The sequence below is a fragment of the Neoarius graeffei genome, chromosome 2 (genome assembly GCF_027579695.1).
Source record: "Neoarius graeffei isolate fNeoGra1 chromosome 2, fNeoGra1.pri, whole genome shotgun sequence".
In the NCBI taxonomy this organism is placed as follows: Eukaryota; Metazoa; Chordata; class Actinopteri; order Siluriformes; family Ariidae; genus Neoarius; species Neoarius graeffei.
The window spans coordinates 84,714,109-84,731,586 of NC_083570.1; the positions used below are offsets into that span (position 1 = coordinate 84,714,109).

Consider the following 17,478-nt stretch of genomic DNA (forward strand, 5'->3'; position numbering starts at 1 on the left):
GCAAATTTGACCAATCGTTGGCGTCGTCTTGAGGTGACGTCGACAAACTACCTTCCGCCTTACTTCCATGTATACGTTCAAGAGAAGCAGCATGCGCGCAGTGTTGCCAGATTGGGTGGTTTTAAGTGCATTTTGGCGGGGTTTGAACATATTTTGGACTGGAAAACGTCAGCAGTATCTGGCAACATTGCATGATGTGCGAGTCAGTGTTTATATAGGCTTAAATCCTGTTAATGAAAAAGTGTGTTATGTTTACAGTGAAGGACTGTGCGCACTTTACATTATTTTTTTTACTTAATACAAGAAATTAATGGATGCCAACATTTTTGCCAAAATGGTATTTTATTTTCCATTGGTTAGGCAGCTTCAGCATCATACTGTGAGATTCTGTTCAAATTGTTTTTTTTTCTTCTATGAAGCCTGAGCCATTTATTTTATTAGTTTATAATTATTGTTTAATTTAGTCTTCAGGAGAGACTGCCTGCACACAGTACTAGTATTAATAGTTTTTTTTTCCTTACATGAAAGCTGAGGCATTTATATTATATTTTAAGGTAACTTCATGTTGTGCTGTGAGGTTCTATGCACTTTAACTTTTGAACCAACAGGTGCATTTGGATAAGTAAAGCCTATTTTTCTGCATTTTTGTAGTCCTGGTCATCTTTTATATTGGTAAATTTGTTTATAGGACCATTTCTCAGTGTCTTTGTTTTTTTAATCAATAGTTTTTCAGTAATAACTTAATATTTAACATATCACTCAATTTTAATCACAAAAAGAGAAAATCGCAACAATTTCTCGCAACTTTCACTTCCTCCCGCAATGTAATCGCAACAAAAACCTAAAAAACACCGCAACTTTCATCGCAATTTTTTGGAAAAACCCCTGCAACATCAGACATTTTAGCCCGCAACAATCACAAAAAAGGCCCGCAGAATCCTGGGGGGACTGAAAAAAGAAGGAAGTATGACCACGATTATTTAAAGTTTGGATTTTCATGGACTGGATCTGAAGATGCTCCACTTCCACAGTGTGTTGTCTGCCAAGAGGTGCTAGCTAACGATGCTATGAGATGTTTAAAATGTGTAAAACAAGATGTTTTAAAAAACACAGATGTTTAAAATGTGAAAAAGAAAACAATAAAAATGTGTACAACAACCATTTTTTAAAAATACGAATGGAACATTAAGTATAGCAACAACAAAAATTGTAAGGGGGGGCGCTGTTGTTTATTTGCTCTCCGAGGGGGGGCTGACTTTGAAAACCCCTGATCTACACAGTTCAATGGCTCATATGCAATAATATTATTATTGTTATTATTAGGTTGAGTTTATGCCCTTGCAAATATTGTACTCATACACTCATTGGGAGCTCTGTTTTTAAGCAGTGCCTAAATATAAATATATATTTCCTCTTATACAACATATTTTGATGCAGGCTTTGACCTGTATTTGAATTTTACTTGTTCTGACAAGTAAATAAAACTACTTTCAGTAATATTTTCCTTAAATGAAAGTTGACTTGGACGTGACTCATAGCAGCTTTAAGGACTTTGAACTTGACTAAGGTTCAAGGCGACAGATCACTTTGACTCAGCTTGAAGGTAAGTGGCTTGACTACACCAAGTGTGAGACACTCATCGAAAATGATTACCGTCTGAACTGGGAAAAAAATCTGCCTGTGTATTTTCCAATTTTAGAGGGTGGAACTGAATGGTTCTAATTTATTATTAAGGTTTAAATCACATTACTAGATATGCTTTTATAAGGTCACTCTGAAGCCTCGTCTTTTCAGTAACAAATTACTATACACAATCAAAATGAAAAAAAGCACCATATAGTGTGCACTGGCCATAAATAACAGTGTATAATTCATTTCTGCTCCTTCCCAGTTTCGCCTTGCATGTCCTCGAGTGTTTTCTATCTCCTCTCCAAGCTCCCACTTGCTCTGGAGTTCAGATTGATGTCACTGGTAGTGAACTGTAATCCCCCTTCTCTCTATTCTTTAGTTAGGTACAGTGAACCCCACAGATGCTGGGGAAAACTCTGGTTTGACAAGAATAATAGAAGGCAGATTTTATAATCATCATCTGTATTCTTTGCTTAGCAGTCTGAATTGCGGGCACTGAAACACAACATGGACCTACGGTACAGCAGCTTATGTAACTAATAACTAATGCATCAGTTAAAAGCACTATTCCCGAACCTGTACTGATGAATGTCTTCAAACGACTTGGTGTTATTGATGGCAAAGACACAAAGGAAGCCCTCTCCTGTCCTCATGTACTGGTCCCTCATGGCACTGTACTCCTCTTGGCCTGCTGTATCCAGGATGTCCAACAGGCATGTCTCCCCGTCAATCACCACCTGCTTCCTGTACGAGTCCTGAAAAGGATGGAGGAGTGTTTGAAACCCAAACCCATCACATTGTTACATGCTCACTACTGAAACTACAACTTTTGCACTAGAAACCTCGATAGTAACCAGGCAAATTCGACAAAACATCAGGACTAACTACATGAACGTTTCACAGAAGCGTGTATTCTTGTGGCTAGCAGTGGTTATTTAAGATTGAACAGTTCAAGTCAATAGAATTTGTAAAAGGAAAATATACAGATATATGGAAGGACAGAAAAACTAAGGATAAATGAAGTGTAATTGCTGTAGTGGTGTGGGTTTGGACAGTGGTCAGTGGTCCCGAGTGTTTATGCAGCGAGACCAGCTATGAAAAGGACATTGTTTGTCCAGAGACAGGCGTGGTGGGAAAGGAGAAAACAGAATGCAGAATGCCATGGATGCATGAATGCGCACTCTCTCTCTCTCTGTGTGTGTGTGTGTGTGTGTGTGTGTGTGTGTGTGTGTGTGTGTGTGTGTGTGTGGAGAAAATTATGGGCTGTACCCCTTAAAAATTCACCATGGCGTTGCTAAGATACACTGCAGTTTATTATGATACACTTTAATCTATTATGGCTTTACTATGATAAACTATTCTGTACTATAGATTTAGGCTTTACTATGATACACTACAATTAACAGTTATTCCAGGAAACCGAGTCGTACACGAGCCGATAACCAACGAGGCGCGGAGCACCAAGTTGGCGATAAGCCATGCACGACGAGATTGAGTGGAATAATTGTTCTATTATATCCACATTCACCTAGAAAGATTAAATCTTTAATGCTTAAAGATTTAAACAAACCGGCGAAATGACCGGAGCAATTTGTTAAAAATGCAATAATTCTTGGGGAAAGAGAAAAAAAAAAGTGTTCTTACCTTCAAATATTTTCATTCCATATTTTGTTGCTTTTTTTTTGTATTTTTGGGGCTTTGTTTTTGAGTAGAGTTTTTATTTCGTCTTTGGTTGGTTCAGCAAAACGTTCCGCCATTTTGTTTCTCTCTACTCATGGCATATGAGCTGATTAGCCACTCTACTACTAGGCTATCAGAGCGTGCAATTGCTCATATCCAGTGAATATGGATAGAATAATTTCTAATGGACTTTAGTTTTCTATGGCTTTACTGTCATACACTATAATTTACCATATCTTTATTTATACACTACTTTATTTACACGCTATAGTTTACTATGGCTTTAGCCTTTACTGTGATACACTCCATTATGGCTTTACTGAGCTATACCCTGTGTCCGAAATCACTCACTCGTTCACTACTCCATACATAGGAAATTACTATATAGTGAGCTCATTGGTAAAATGAAAAATGGACACTAGTCCATCACACTGGTATTTACATCACTACTGTCGCACAATTAAAACGTGCCAGATCAGTCAGCTGGTGGGTTTTCAAAATAATAAATACATGTATGTATTTTTGTGATAAATACAGATTATACTGAGTGTATTTCCCACATTAATCAATACAAAGTAGCTGCATCTTTCAGTTCTTTTAATTCAAGGCTGAATGCTTTCTTCTTTGCCGCTGCCTTTTATTCAATCAAATTTGAGACTTTTAATTTGATTTCTTTCAGCACGACCGCAATGTATGATGGGATATATTGCTTTGGTTAGTGACCATCAGTTGTACACTACTTTTTGTGATGCATTGTGGGATACTTTGAGTGCACTATATAGGGTGTAATCATCCTCACTATCATTTCGGACAGCACTACAAAATGGCGTCCTTACTATATAGTGCCCTATATAGAAAGCACCAGCAGGCATCCTGACCTCTGCAAGAGACTGGCAGCTGCTAGTGGACCTTGAAAAACAACTGAAGTTCCCCAGCCACATTGCAGTCACCACCCTCCGTCCTGATATCGTCCTTGTATCCGAGGCCACCAAGCAGGTCGTAATGCTGGAGCTGACAGTCCCGTGGGAAGACCACCTGGAAGAAGCTTTTGAAAGGAAGCTCTCCAAGTACACGGGGCTGGTCAATGACTGCCAGCAGTCAGGATGGAGGGCAAAGTGCCTTCCAATTGAGGTAGGCTGCAGAGGCTTTGTGGCCCGGTCCTTGGCCAACGCACTGGAGTGTTTAGGCATCGTCGGACAGCAGAAGAGGAGAGCCATCCGCAATACCACCGAAGCGGCAGAGAGGGCCTCAAGATGGCTGTGGCTCAAGAGAGGAGAACCATGGAGTCGTGGTAGCTAGCATGCCATCTGGACACAAGCTGGGGTCTGATCAGCCCCGGCTGGGTCACCTGGATGAGGGTGTATGATGTTGAAAGACCCGAAACACCCAATGATTCCAGGAACATCACTGACGATGTGTCCAGTTGCATCAGTAGATGTGTTTCCACAGTGGGAAGGGAGCGATTTCGGACACAGGGACACTCTCACTACTATGGTTTTACTATGATAGACTGTAGTTTAATATGGCTTTGTTCTGATACACTATAATTTACATTCTAGTGAAGAAGCCTTTATCTATCACATGGACACTCAAGCACAGTGTAATTCCTCCTCTGCATTTAACCCATCTGAAGCAGTGAACGCATGACATACATACATACGTACGCACGCACGCACGCAGAGCAGTGGGCAGCTATGCTACAGTGCCCAGGGAGCCCCCTCGCATTTTTCCTGCCAGTCCCAGGAATTGAACCGGTGACCATTTGGGCCCAAAGCTGCTTCTCTAACCTTCAGGCCATGGCTGCTCCCAACTATATGGCTATAGTTACTCTCATGTTACTATAAAGCTCCAATATTTAGTATGGCTTGACTGATGGTGTATCAATCACAGTAAAGTCACAGTGCATCAATTGCTATGCCTTTACTATGATATGATAGACGATAAATTTACTATGGTTTTACTAAGATATAATACATTTTACTATGGCTTTAAACTATAAACTATAGTTTACCATTTCTTTACATTGAAACACTATGACAGATGACACTACAATGATTTTATTATGTTGCTTTATAACAGCATTACTTATTTACCCAGGACACTTCCATGGTTTTACTGCAGTCAGTCATGGTAACGAAGGTTATGACATGTTAAAACCTAATACTATTATGACCTTAGTATCGAGTCTTATGGGAACTGTGGTAGCTCTTGGAGATCACATTAACATGGTTTTACTGGTTACATTTTAGGGCAATCATCTTGTAAGTAGAAGTGCATTCTTACAAGTGAGAATTTCGAAAAACCACTGAAAACACCACTGTTTGAAATGTCACAGGTATTAAGAAATCTGGAAATTTCTTAAGCCTAAAGATGTGGACAGCGTACGGCAATGTGTCAGAACAAACGACCACAATTATGCAACACGAACACAAAATATGGAACAGTAATGCATCGTTGTTTTTGTTATTCTTATCACAGCTTACATCAAAACCTATGTTCAAATGTATCTGAAAGATATTCAGTTGAATTCATGCCAATATTACCATCTCAATTAGGTCTTTGTTATTGCTGCATTTTAAGCATAAAGAGAGGCTTTGAAATTTAAATGTAGCACACAATACAGCAATGTTCAATCTGCATTAGAAAGTTCACAACCACAGATGAGAAACACACACACTACCTCTATAGTAGGGTCATATTCGTCCACAAAATGGTTCTGGATGAGTTGGATGGTGAGAGCGCTCTTGCCCACGCCTCCAGCTCCCACCACCACCAGCTTATACTCAGTCATCCTCTCGACTCCTCTTCACCTGCTCAGCCCTGTGGAATTATACAGTTTTAAAGTAACAGCACATGAAACAAGATAGTGATGAAATGATGTATTACCGAATCATGTAAATTACGTAATGACTAAAGCAGCCCCTATGCCTGCTGGAAAGAAAAGAAAATCAGGCCAGTGGAAGATAGTCATTACACATAACATTTCTTGATTTTTTTTTCTTCCTGGAGTAACCTAAATACAAACAATACATCATTTAGAACAATGATTACAATAAAGACGTCGCTGGTTGTTAAATATACAGTACACTTTTACGCCAAATCAGCCAATACTCATGGTGAACAAAGTCAAATTGGCACAACCCAAATCATCACGCACGTTAAAAAAAAAAAAAGACACCATCTGGCTCAAGTAATACCAGGTTTACCGAAACAGCTTAATTGGAAATATATATTATCATTTGAATCACTTAGAAAGTAGAACTGTGCCTTCAAATGTTGGGCCAAGCCTCCTACCTGAATCTGACACTGAATCAGATATGCTCAAGTCCTTTGAGGTTTTTCACATTTTAGCAGGGAGGTGCCTTGCATCGGACTCTAGGTCCCGTTCACGCCCATCCTTTTGGACCTTCCTTTTTTGCTTTTTTTTGTTCCTCGTGGTTTTGTTTCATTTGCATGTCTTGCAAGTTTGTAGTTTTGTTGTTTGAAGGCCAATAAAGCTGTTCAAAATAATGGTACTACTTCAAGGTAGCTTTTTTTTTTTTTAAACCTCTGCCTTTTTTTGTCCACTTTGCTCAATGTGTCATACAGTGGTCAGAAAATACAAATGCAAGTGACTTCTATGAGACCAAGATTAGACGCGTGATAATTTGCACATTGCTAAACTGGAAGATCTAATCTTCTTTGTCACCATGTTTTGGCTGTTTGACGTTTGCAGTTCATGGAAATTGTGTGAAATTAATTTATGACTAAAACACCTACTGTACCTGGTGTAAAGGTTTAATTAGTTTTCATAAAAAAAGAAATCAATCAATCAGTGGTGTACATCTACCGTCAGAGAAACGTATCATGCCATAATCTCTCATGATAATACCACTGTATTCACCTGCCCCTGTTGTATGAGCTTTTATATGGTCGGCAGTTTGGGCTTTATACTTTTGGCACACGAATCAATTGCTCTTATATAATGGAATGTTCAGCTGTCTGTGTGGGTCAAAAGTCCAGTGAGTGGCATTTTATGACAACCAGACACACCTTTACGGGTCCTCTCCCACCCACTTTATGCTTCTGTGTTAAGGTGTAAGCCATTAAAGCAGTCAGTCATGAGCACAAATCAGGAGCTTTTCAGTAAGAGATTCATTGGTGGCCAATAGCCCCAGACTGCACCCTGATCTCTCTTTGTGCCAGAAATCTATTAATGCATCCATTTAACAGTTATTCCACGAAATCGAGTCATACATGAGCTGATATAAGCCATGTACGATGAGCTCGTACATGGAATACGTCCAAAATGTCCAACAAAATTATTTCCACTTGGAATGTAAATGAACCAGCGAAATGACAGTAGCAATTTGTGAAAAATGCTATAATAATAATAATAATAATAATAATAATAATAATAATCTCATAGACACAGACAACCATTCACACTCACATTCACACCTACGCTCAATTTAGAGTCACCAGTTAACCTAACCTGCATGTCTTTGGACTGTGGGGGAAACCGGAGCACCCGGAGAAAACCCATGCGGACACGCGGACAACATGCAAACTCCGCACAGAAAGGCCCTCGCTGGCCACGGGGCTCGAACCCGGACCTTCTTGCTGTGAGGCGACAGCGCTAACCACTACACCACCATGCCGCCCATAATAATAATAATAATAATACTTGAATAATAATACTTTAATAATAATACTTTAATAATAATAATAATAATAATAATAATAATAATAATAATAATAAATTCTTCCCATCAAATACTTTTATTCCATATTTTGTTGCTTTTTCGTGGTTTTGTTTTCAAGTAGTGTTATTTTGTCCTCAGTTGGTTCAGCAACATGCGCCACCATTTTGTTTTTCTCTCCTCACGATATACAAGCTGATAGCCTAGTAGTAGCATAGCCAATCAGAGCGCATGATTGTTCATATCCAGTAAATGTGGATAGAATAAATCTAGATGTACCAGTCCTAAGCACGGGGGGGATTTATTACACAACCAAATATAACCTATAGCTGCTAGAAAATTCCTGTTACTGTATGTATATTGAAAATATAGTTCACTAAAAATGTGAACTGGCTCCTGTCCATTATCGGCATTATCGATAGTCTATGTTTTACCTATTACTATAGAAACAATATCAGATTAGAACAAGCGATTTTATATAAAACTTGTGACTTGCCTTGCAACCATTATGATCAGTGCTGCGGTTATAGAAAAATAATCAACACTTTCTGACCAATTTTGTTCTAAGCCATGCAGTCATTGTTTACAACAGGAAAGTCAAACTCAAATTCTCCTGAGCCCACTCCAGTATTTTTGAGCCTTTCAAATGTCATAACCAAAGGCGATTTATTTGTAACATATACATAACATGCATGATACTATATGCTGACTGAAAAGGCATTGATTTGAACCAACATTTCAGCCCTGTGAGCCCTCCCACGCTGTACAGTTGTGTGTGTAGAACGTGGGCAGTCGCTATGCTATGGGTCTGCTAAGAATTCTAGATATTAGTGGTCTAGTGTGAAAGTGTTGAACAGTTAATATTGTTTGCAAATTCACACTGGTCAAATAAAACAGGGCAGCAGGACATTTTTGGCTGCAGCATGTGGCTTAGAACACACACACACACACACACACACTAGGGTGCATCAGTTGCCCTCACTTTCATAAAATCTGAAGCATTTTTGTTTGGGTGTTCCTTTTCATCAATAAAGACATCCTGTAAAATTTTTTGACCATATTCAAAAGCCTAATGGTGGCATCATGAGGTTCATTTTTTGCCAAAAAACGCTTATTTTATGTTTTCGCGTAAGGTTTGAATCACAATGTTGGACTCCATTTATTGATTTCTTGTGACCCAGAGATCATGTTAAGAACCTTTGCAAGGGATTGAGAAGCATTAATGTGATTCATAATACATTTGTATTGTTTAAAAGTAGTTGAACAATGAACAGCTAAAACTCAAACTGTGCTTGATAATATATTTAGAATATGTACTAAAAATGTGGATCTAAGATATTTGGTATACTCTATAACAGGGGTCACCAAACTACGGCCCGCGGGCCAGATCCGGCCCGCCACCCCCCTTTGACCGGCCCCCCAGCCCCTCTGCCCCCCATCACTTGAACCGGCCCTATATGAGGCAATCCCCAAAAGTGGTCATGGCCTATTTTTTTTAATTGCTTTTTGGCAAATAATATGTCTGCATCTTGTATTTTGTTGATTTTATCAATTAAAATTGATATTTAGTTATAAAATGAACTATTCATATTTTCCGAATTTTCGTCATATGCTCGCGATCAAGCGGTGACAGGCAGCGCACGCGCAGAGAACTGTCCGTGTTCAGGACAGCAAAATGGCTAGCGGTCAGCGAAAAGCTGACAGAGAGTGCAGAGTTTTTAAAGAACAGTGGCCCACCGATTATTTTTTCGTTCAGTGTAAGGACCGTGCAGTTTGTCTTGTATGTAAAGAAAGTGTGCCGGTTTTCAAAGAATATAATCTGCGTCGTCACTATGAAACCCGCCACAAAGCAGGGTTCGAATTATAAATTTGACCCTATGGGGGTCTCTATTTAAAAAAAAAAAAGCAATGCATACTCGCTCTCCTGGACCAGCGCACTTTTGCGCACTGCAGTGCACAGCTTTCACACACAGGCGCGCGCATGCACGCACACACACACACGGTGTTGCATATATATATATATATATATATATATATATATATATATATATATATATATATATATATATATATATATATATATATTTAAACAAATTATATATATTGTTAAACAAAGGAAGATCGTTGTGAGATAGAGGACAAGTCTTCTTCAGACTTAACTTCACATTCGATTTCGCAGGCTGCAAATTTCGGTTTGCGCGCATAGTGGTGGTGAAGTACAGCCGTACATGTTGCGGTTTAATAACACGTTCAGTACAAAGTTATGGCTGCATGGTGATCGGAAATGAAATGAGTTTTATTTATATTTATATGGTGATATAGGCTATTCAAGCTTATTATGGTGATATATGACGTATTTGAGAGACTTCCACAGAAAATTAAGTTTGCTTCTTTCATGGGAGCCTGAGGGAATGGGAGCTCAGCTCCCATTGGCTCCCACGTAATTCGAACTATGCCACAAAGAGTATGCTAGTTTGCGAGGGCAAACAAGAGAAGACAGGATTCGGAGGATGAAATGCGGACTGGCTGCACAACAGAATGTATTCCTTCGCCAAACCCAGATCAACCAGGCTGCTGTCCGAGCTAGCTATAAGGCAGCTCACCTACTAGCTACCCATGGAAAGCCGTTTACTGATGGGGACTTTGTTAAAGTATGCATGCTTGCTGTGGCCGAGGAGGCGTGTCCCGACAAGAAGGATGCGCTCAACGTGGTGAGTCTCTCCGCACCTACTGTGACCAGGCGAACCGAAGATTTGGGGGACAACGTGTATGACCAGCTGAATGAGAAAGCGTCAGAATTCGAGTTTTTTGCTTTGGCCATGGATGAGAGCAATGACGTGCAGGACACAGCACAACTGCTGTGATCTATTGATCTATTGCTCATATTATTATAATTTCATTGTTTTTTAAAATGTATTTATTTTATAGGCCTATTTATTTGACCTTTATTAAGTGCTGCATACAATTATTATTAATATTATTAATGATATCAACAGGCTTACCCACAATTTATAATTTTCCACTCACCTTTGCCAGTGTCAATCACCTCAACTAGGCAGATGTTTCTTACCTTGACAGCTTTGATATTATTTTTATTAGAAAATAAATAAATGGAATATCAGTGGTATTTCAAATTAAAACAAAGTGTGAAGACTCGATTACTACTTTTGCAAACCACTAGTAAAGATAAACAAATATGTACCAGGAATCAAGTGTTGATATAGTAGTGTGGATATAGTAGTGTGGATGGCTGTGCCAGGCTAGTAATCTCTACTACACAATGAGGCCTGCTGGTGGTCATATTTGTCTGGGTTATACAATTCTATGTGATATAGCTGACCCGACCCCGGCCCCCATCACAGTCAGGAACGACAATGTGGCCCCCAGAGAAAAAAGTTTGGTGACCCCTGCTCTATAAGGTGCCATAATGTTTCATGAAAAGTGATCGAAATTTTGTCATAAAATAGCAGCTTTTTCCATAACTTTGAGCTCCTGGTGCCACCATTAAACTTTTGAATTTTGTCAAAATATTTCATCCAGTGTGTTTTCTTACCAAAAGGAACATAAAAACAAAAATGCATCATGATCGGAGGAACTTTTCATTTTTAGGGGGCAACTGATGCACCCTAATACATACACACACACACACACACACACACACACACACACACAATTCCAAAAAAGTAGGGACAAAGTACAAATTGTAAATAAAAACGGAATGCAATGATGAAGTTTCAAAATTCCATATTTTATTCAGAATAGAACATAGATGACATATCAAATGTTTAAACTGAGAAAATGTATCATTTAAAGAGAAAAATTAGGTGATTTTTAAATTTCATGACAACAACACATCTCAAAAAAGTTGAGACAAGGCCATGTTTCCCACTATGAGACATCCCCTTTTCTCTTTACAACAGTCTGTAATCGTCTGGGGACTGAGGAGACAAGTTGCTCAAGTTTAGGGATAGGAATGTTAACCCATTCTTGTCTAATGTAGGATTCTAGTTGCTCAACTGTCTTAGGTCTTTTTTGTCGTATCTTCCGTTTTATGATGCGCCAAATGTTTTCTATGGGTGAAAGATCTGGACTGCAGGCTGGCCAGTTCAGTACCCGGACCCTTCTTCTACGCAGCCATGATGCTGTAATTGATGCAGTATGTGGTTTGGCATTGTCATGTTGGAAAATGCAAGGTCTTCCCTGAAAGAGACGTTGTCTGGATGGGAGCATATGTTGCTCTAGAACAGGGGTGTCAAACCTGATCCATAAAGGGCCTTGTGGCTGCAGGTTTTCATTCCAGCCATGCAGCAGCACACCTGACTTGGCTCATTCAATCAACTGAACTGTCTTCACACAGTCAAATACTTGCAGCCACACCCACCCTTGATTAAAGGGTGGGTGTGTCAGTTGATTGAATAAGCCAAATCAGGGTGCTGCTGCATGGCTGGAATGAAAACCTGCAGTCACACGGCCCTTTATGGATCAGGTTTGACACCCCTGCTCTAGAACCTGGATATACCTTTCAGCATTGATGGTGTCTTTCCAGATGTGTAAGCTGCCCATGCCACACGCACTAATGCAACCCCATACCATCAGAGATGCAGGCTTCTGAACTGAGCGCTAGTAACAACTTGGGTCATCCTTCTCCTCTTTAGTCCAAATGACACGGCGTCCCTGATTTCCATAAAGAACTTCAATTTTTGATTCGTCTGACCACAGAACAGTTTTCCACTTTGCCACAGTCCATTTTAAATGAGCCTTGGCCCAGAGAAGACGTCTGCGCTTCTGGATCGTGTTTAGATACGGATTCTTCTTTGAACTATAGAGTTTTAGCTGGCAACGGCGGATGGCACGGTGAATTGTGTTCACAGATAATGTTCTCTGGAAATATTCCTGAGCCCATTTTGTGATTTCCAATACAGAAGCATGCCTGTATGTGATACAGTGCCGTCTAAGGGCCCGAAGATCACGGGCACCCAGTATGGTTTTCCGGCCTTGACCCTTACGCACAGAGATTCTTCCAGATTCTCTGAATCTTTTGATGATATTATGCACTGTAGATGATGATATGTTCAAACTCTTTGCAATTTTACACTGTTGAACTCCTTTCTGATATTGCTCCACTATTTGTCGGTGCAGAATTAGGGGGATTGGTGATCCTCTTCCCATCTTTACTTCTGAGAGCCGCTGCCACTCCAAGATGCTCTTTTTATACCCAGTCATGTTAATGACCTATTGCCAATTGACCTAATGAGTTGCAATTTGGTCCTCCAGCTGTTCCTTTTTTGTGCCTTTAACTTTTCCAGCCTCTTATTGCCCCTGTCCCAACTTTTTTGAGATGTGTTGCTGTCATGAAATTTCAAAATGTCTCACTTTCGACATTTGATATGTTGTCTATGTTCTATTGTAAATACAATCAGTTTTTGAGATTTGTAAATTATTGCATTCCGTTTTTATTTACAATTTGTACTTTGCCCCAACTTTTTTGGAATCGGGGTTGTATAATATATGTATGTATGTAAAAATGAGTACACCCCACAACAAAACCTACTACCATCTAGTACTTTGTATGGCCTCCATGATTTTTAATGACAGCACCAAGTCTTCTAGGCATGGAATAAACAAGTTGGTGACATTTTGCAACAATCTTTTTCCATTCTTCAACAATGACCTCTTTTAGTGACTGGATGCTGGATGGAGAGTGATGCTCAACTTGTCTCTTCAGAATTCCCCAAAGGAAATAATTTATTTACACCACAAAAGTGAAGGCTACAAGAAGATCAGCAAAGCTTTACTTATCAGTCAGAATACTGTAGCAAAAGTGGTACAAAAGTTTAAGAAAGATGGAACTGCAACCATCTCACAGAGACGTCCAGGTCGTCCACGGAAGTTAACACCTCGACAGGACCGTCTTCTGATGAGAAGGGTTGAAGAAAATCGGCATGCAAGTTCACTGCAGTTATCTAAAGAAGTAGAAAGCCAAACTGGGGTGACTTTCCCGTGACACAATACGGGGTACACTGCAGAGGAATGGCATGCATGGATGCCGTCCACGAAAGAAGCCTCTCCTAAAGCCCAGGCACAAAAAAAGCCTGCCTAGAGTTTGCCAGGGCCCATGCTGACAAAGATGAAGACTACTGGGACTCTATACTCTGGAGTGATGAGACCAAGATGCATGTTTTTGGAACTGATGGCTTCAAAACTGTATGGCGTCGCAAAGGTGAGGAATACAAAGAAAAATGCATGGTGCCTACAGTGAAACATGGTGGTGGCAGTGTCCTTACAGTGCCTTGAAAAAAAAAAAAAAAAAAGGTATTCATACCCCTCGAACTTTTTCACATTTTTCCACCTTACAACCACGAACTTAAAAGTTGTTTATTGAGATTTTATGTGATAGACCAACACAGAGTAGCACATAATTGTGAAGTGAAATGAAAATGATAAATGGTCTTCAAAATTTTAAACAAATAAAAATCTGAAAAATGTGATGTGCATTAGTATTCAGCCCCCCTGCGTCAATACTTTGTAGAGCCACCTTTTGCTGCAATTACAGCTGCAAATCTTTTGTGGTTTGTCTCTACCAGCTTTGCACATCTAGACACTGAAATTTTTGCCCATTCTTCTTTGCAAAATAGCTCAAGCTCAGCCAGATTGGATGGAGAGCGTCTGTGAACAGCAATTTTCAAGTCTTGCCACAGATGCTCAATGGGATTTAGGTCTGGACTTTGACTGGGCCATTCTAGCACATGAATATTCTTTGATCTAAACCATTCCATTGCAGCTCTGGCTGTATGTTTAGGGTCATTGTCTTGCTGGAAGGTGAATCTCCTTCCCAGTCTCAAGTCTCTTGCAACCTCCAACAGATTTTCTTCCAGGATTGCCCTGTATTTAGCTCCATCCATCTTCCCATCAATTCTGACCAGCTTCCCTTTCCCTGCTGAAGAAAAGCATCCCCATAGCATGATGCTGCCACCACCATGTTTCACAGTGGGGATGGTGTGTGCAGGGTGATGAGCAGTGTTAGTTTTCCGCCACACATAGCGCTTTGCATTCAAGCCAAAAAGTTCAACTTTGGTCTCATCTGACCAAAGCACCTTCTTCCACATGTTTGCTGTGTCCCCTACATGGCTTGTGGCAAACTGCAAACGGGACTTCTTATGCCTGTCTTTCAACAATGGCTTTCTTCTTGCCACTCTTCCAAAAAGGCCAGATTTGTGGAGTGTACGACTTATAGTTGTCCTGTGCACAGATTCTCCCACCTGAGCTGTGGATTTCTGCAGCTCCTCCAGAGTGATCATGGGCCTCTTGGCTGCTTCTCTGACCAGTGCTCTCCTTGCTCGCTCTGTCAGTTTAGGTGGACGGCCATGTCTTGGTAGGTTTGCAGTTGTGCCATACTTTTTCCATTTTTGAATGATGGATTGAACAGTGCTTCTTGAGATGTTCAGAGCTTGGGATATTTTTTTATAACCTAACCCTGCTTTAAACTTCTCCAGAACTTTATCCCTGACCTGTCTGGTGAGTTCTTTGGTCTTCATGATGCTGTTTGTTCTTCAGTGTTCTCTAACAAACCACTGAGGCCTTCACAGAACAAGTGTATTTATGCTGAGAGTAAATTACACACAGTAGGACTCTATTAACTAATTAGATGACTTCTGAAGGCAATTGATTGCACTGGATTGTATTTAGAGGTATCAGAGTACAGGGGGCTGAATACTAATGCACACCACACTTTTCAGATTTTTATTTGTTTAAAATTTTGAAGACCATTTATCATTTTCGTTTCACTTCACAATTATGTGCTACTCTGTGTTGATCTATCACATAAAATCTCAATAAAAAAACTTTTAAGTTTGTTGTTGTAAGGTGGAAAAATGTGAAAAAGTTCAAGGGGTATGAATACTTTTTCAAGGCACTGTATGTGGAACTGCATGAGTGCTGCTGGTGTCGGGGAGCTGCATTTCATTGATGGCATCATGAATTCACGGATGTATTGCTCTATACTGAAAGAGACAATGCTACCATCACTCCGTGCCCTTGGTCGTCGTGCACTTTTCCAACATGACAATGATCCTAAACACACATCTAAGGCCACTGTTGGATTTCTGAAGAAGAACAGGGTGAAAGTAATTCAGTGGCCAAGTACAGTAGGTCTCCTGATCTGAACCCAATCGAACACCTATGGGGAATTCTGAAGAGACAAGTTGAGCATCACTCTCCATCCAGCATCCAGTCACTAAAAGAGGTCATTGTTGAAGAATGGAAAAAGATTGATGTTGCAAAATGTCGCCAACTTGTTCATTCCATGCCTAGAAGACTTGGTGCCGTTATTAAAAATCATGGAGGCCATACAAAGTACTAGACGTAGTAGTTTTTGTTGTGGGGTGTACTCATTTTTGCACCACCCTAATTTGAGTAAAACTGAAAAATGTGTAACCTAAGTTACATTATTAACCTTACTTTCACGTTATAAGTTAAACAGATGTTATATTAAACTTTGACCCGTTAACATTTTGGAAATTGTTTGTGTTCATTGAGATATTGTTTAAAATGTTACTTTTCAAAGGGGGTGGACTCATTTACACTGAGCACTGTGTGTGTGTGTGTGTGTGTGTGTGTGTGTGTGTGTGTGTGTATAGGGTTTTAATACAAGTAACCATTAGGCAGCATAATTTTTTTTTTAAACATATTTCATAATCCCCCCCACACACAAAAAAAAACCTTCTAAACATTGTGACAGACTGAGGTGTGGTTTGTGGAGTCGGTTTAATTTCATCTACAACATCATGCGGTAAAGTTCCACAGGAAAAAAAAAAAAAAAAGAAGAAGAAACTGACCAGGGCAGAAAAGCTGTGACTCATTTATAGTGTTTGGTCACACATTTTACAAACGGTCACACTTTGAACGATGACATTATATCTGCCCGTCTAAAGCTTTACTTCAGCAACTGAATTCAGCAAGGCAGCATCTCGACAGGAAATTTGATGACATTGTTAAGGCAAACAGCAATAGGCGTATGCTATCCTGATTATATACTGGTGTTTAGCAATAAAGTAATGGACTTAATCTACTGGTAATGCTGATAACAGCACAAAAGGAACACAATCATGATGAAAGTTTTCCTGAGCATACAGGAACCGGACCCAAATCATCAAAATAGGTCGTTAATCAGTTCAATGGTAACTGGGAGAGTTGTTGAAATGGCAATTACACCAGTGTTTAGTGTTTCTTATTCATGACTTCACACTCTACAGGAGACGTATCCAAGCCTCAATTAAATGTAGTTTGTAAAGGGGAAAAAAAAAAAATCTAACCTCGTGTGGTAAAATCACTGATCCTTGAGCATGGTCTCAAAGTGTGGCGTCATAATTGGTTATAATTAAATGAACAGCTGTCCCAAGCACATGCAGCATTGGGTACAAGATATAGGAATCAAAGATTAGGAAAAGTCAACTCTTAACATAGAACTGGAACACATTTAGTGGTAAAC

At 39.7% G+C, this 17,478-nt stretch overlaps 1 protein-coding gene across 2 annotated transcripts in view; it reads right to left on the reverse strand.

Moving 5' to 3' along the window:
- hrasa (HRas proto-oncogene, GTPase a) overlaps positions 1 to 17,478 on the reverse strand; it is a 47,376-nt gene that overhangs the window by 15,178 nt on the left and 14,720 nt on the right. For both annotated transcript variants that reach the window (XR_009654090.1, XM_060915094.1), the window contains exons 2-3: positions 5,990 to 6,129; positions 2,206 to 2,384 (exon numbers count right to left, since the gene is read on the reverse strand). Coding sequence is in view for 1 of the 2 variants with exons in the window: in XM_060915094.1 (XP_060771077.1) it covers positions 2,206 to 2,384; positions 5,990 to 6,100 (290 nt within the window). In the remaining variant the exon portion in view is untranslated. The remainder of the gene's footprint in view (positions 1 to 2,205; positions 2,385 to 5,989; positions 6,130 to 17,478) is intronic.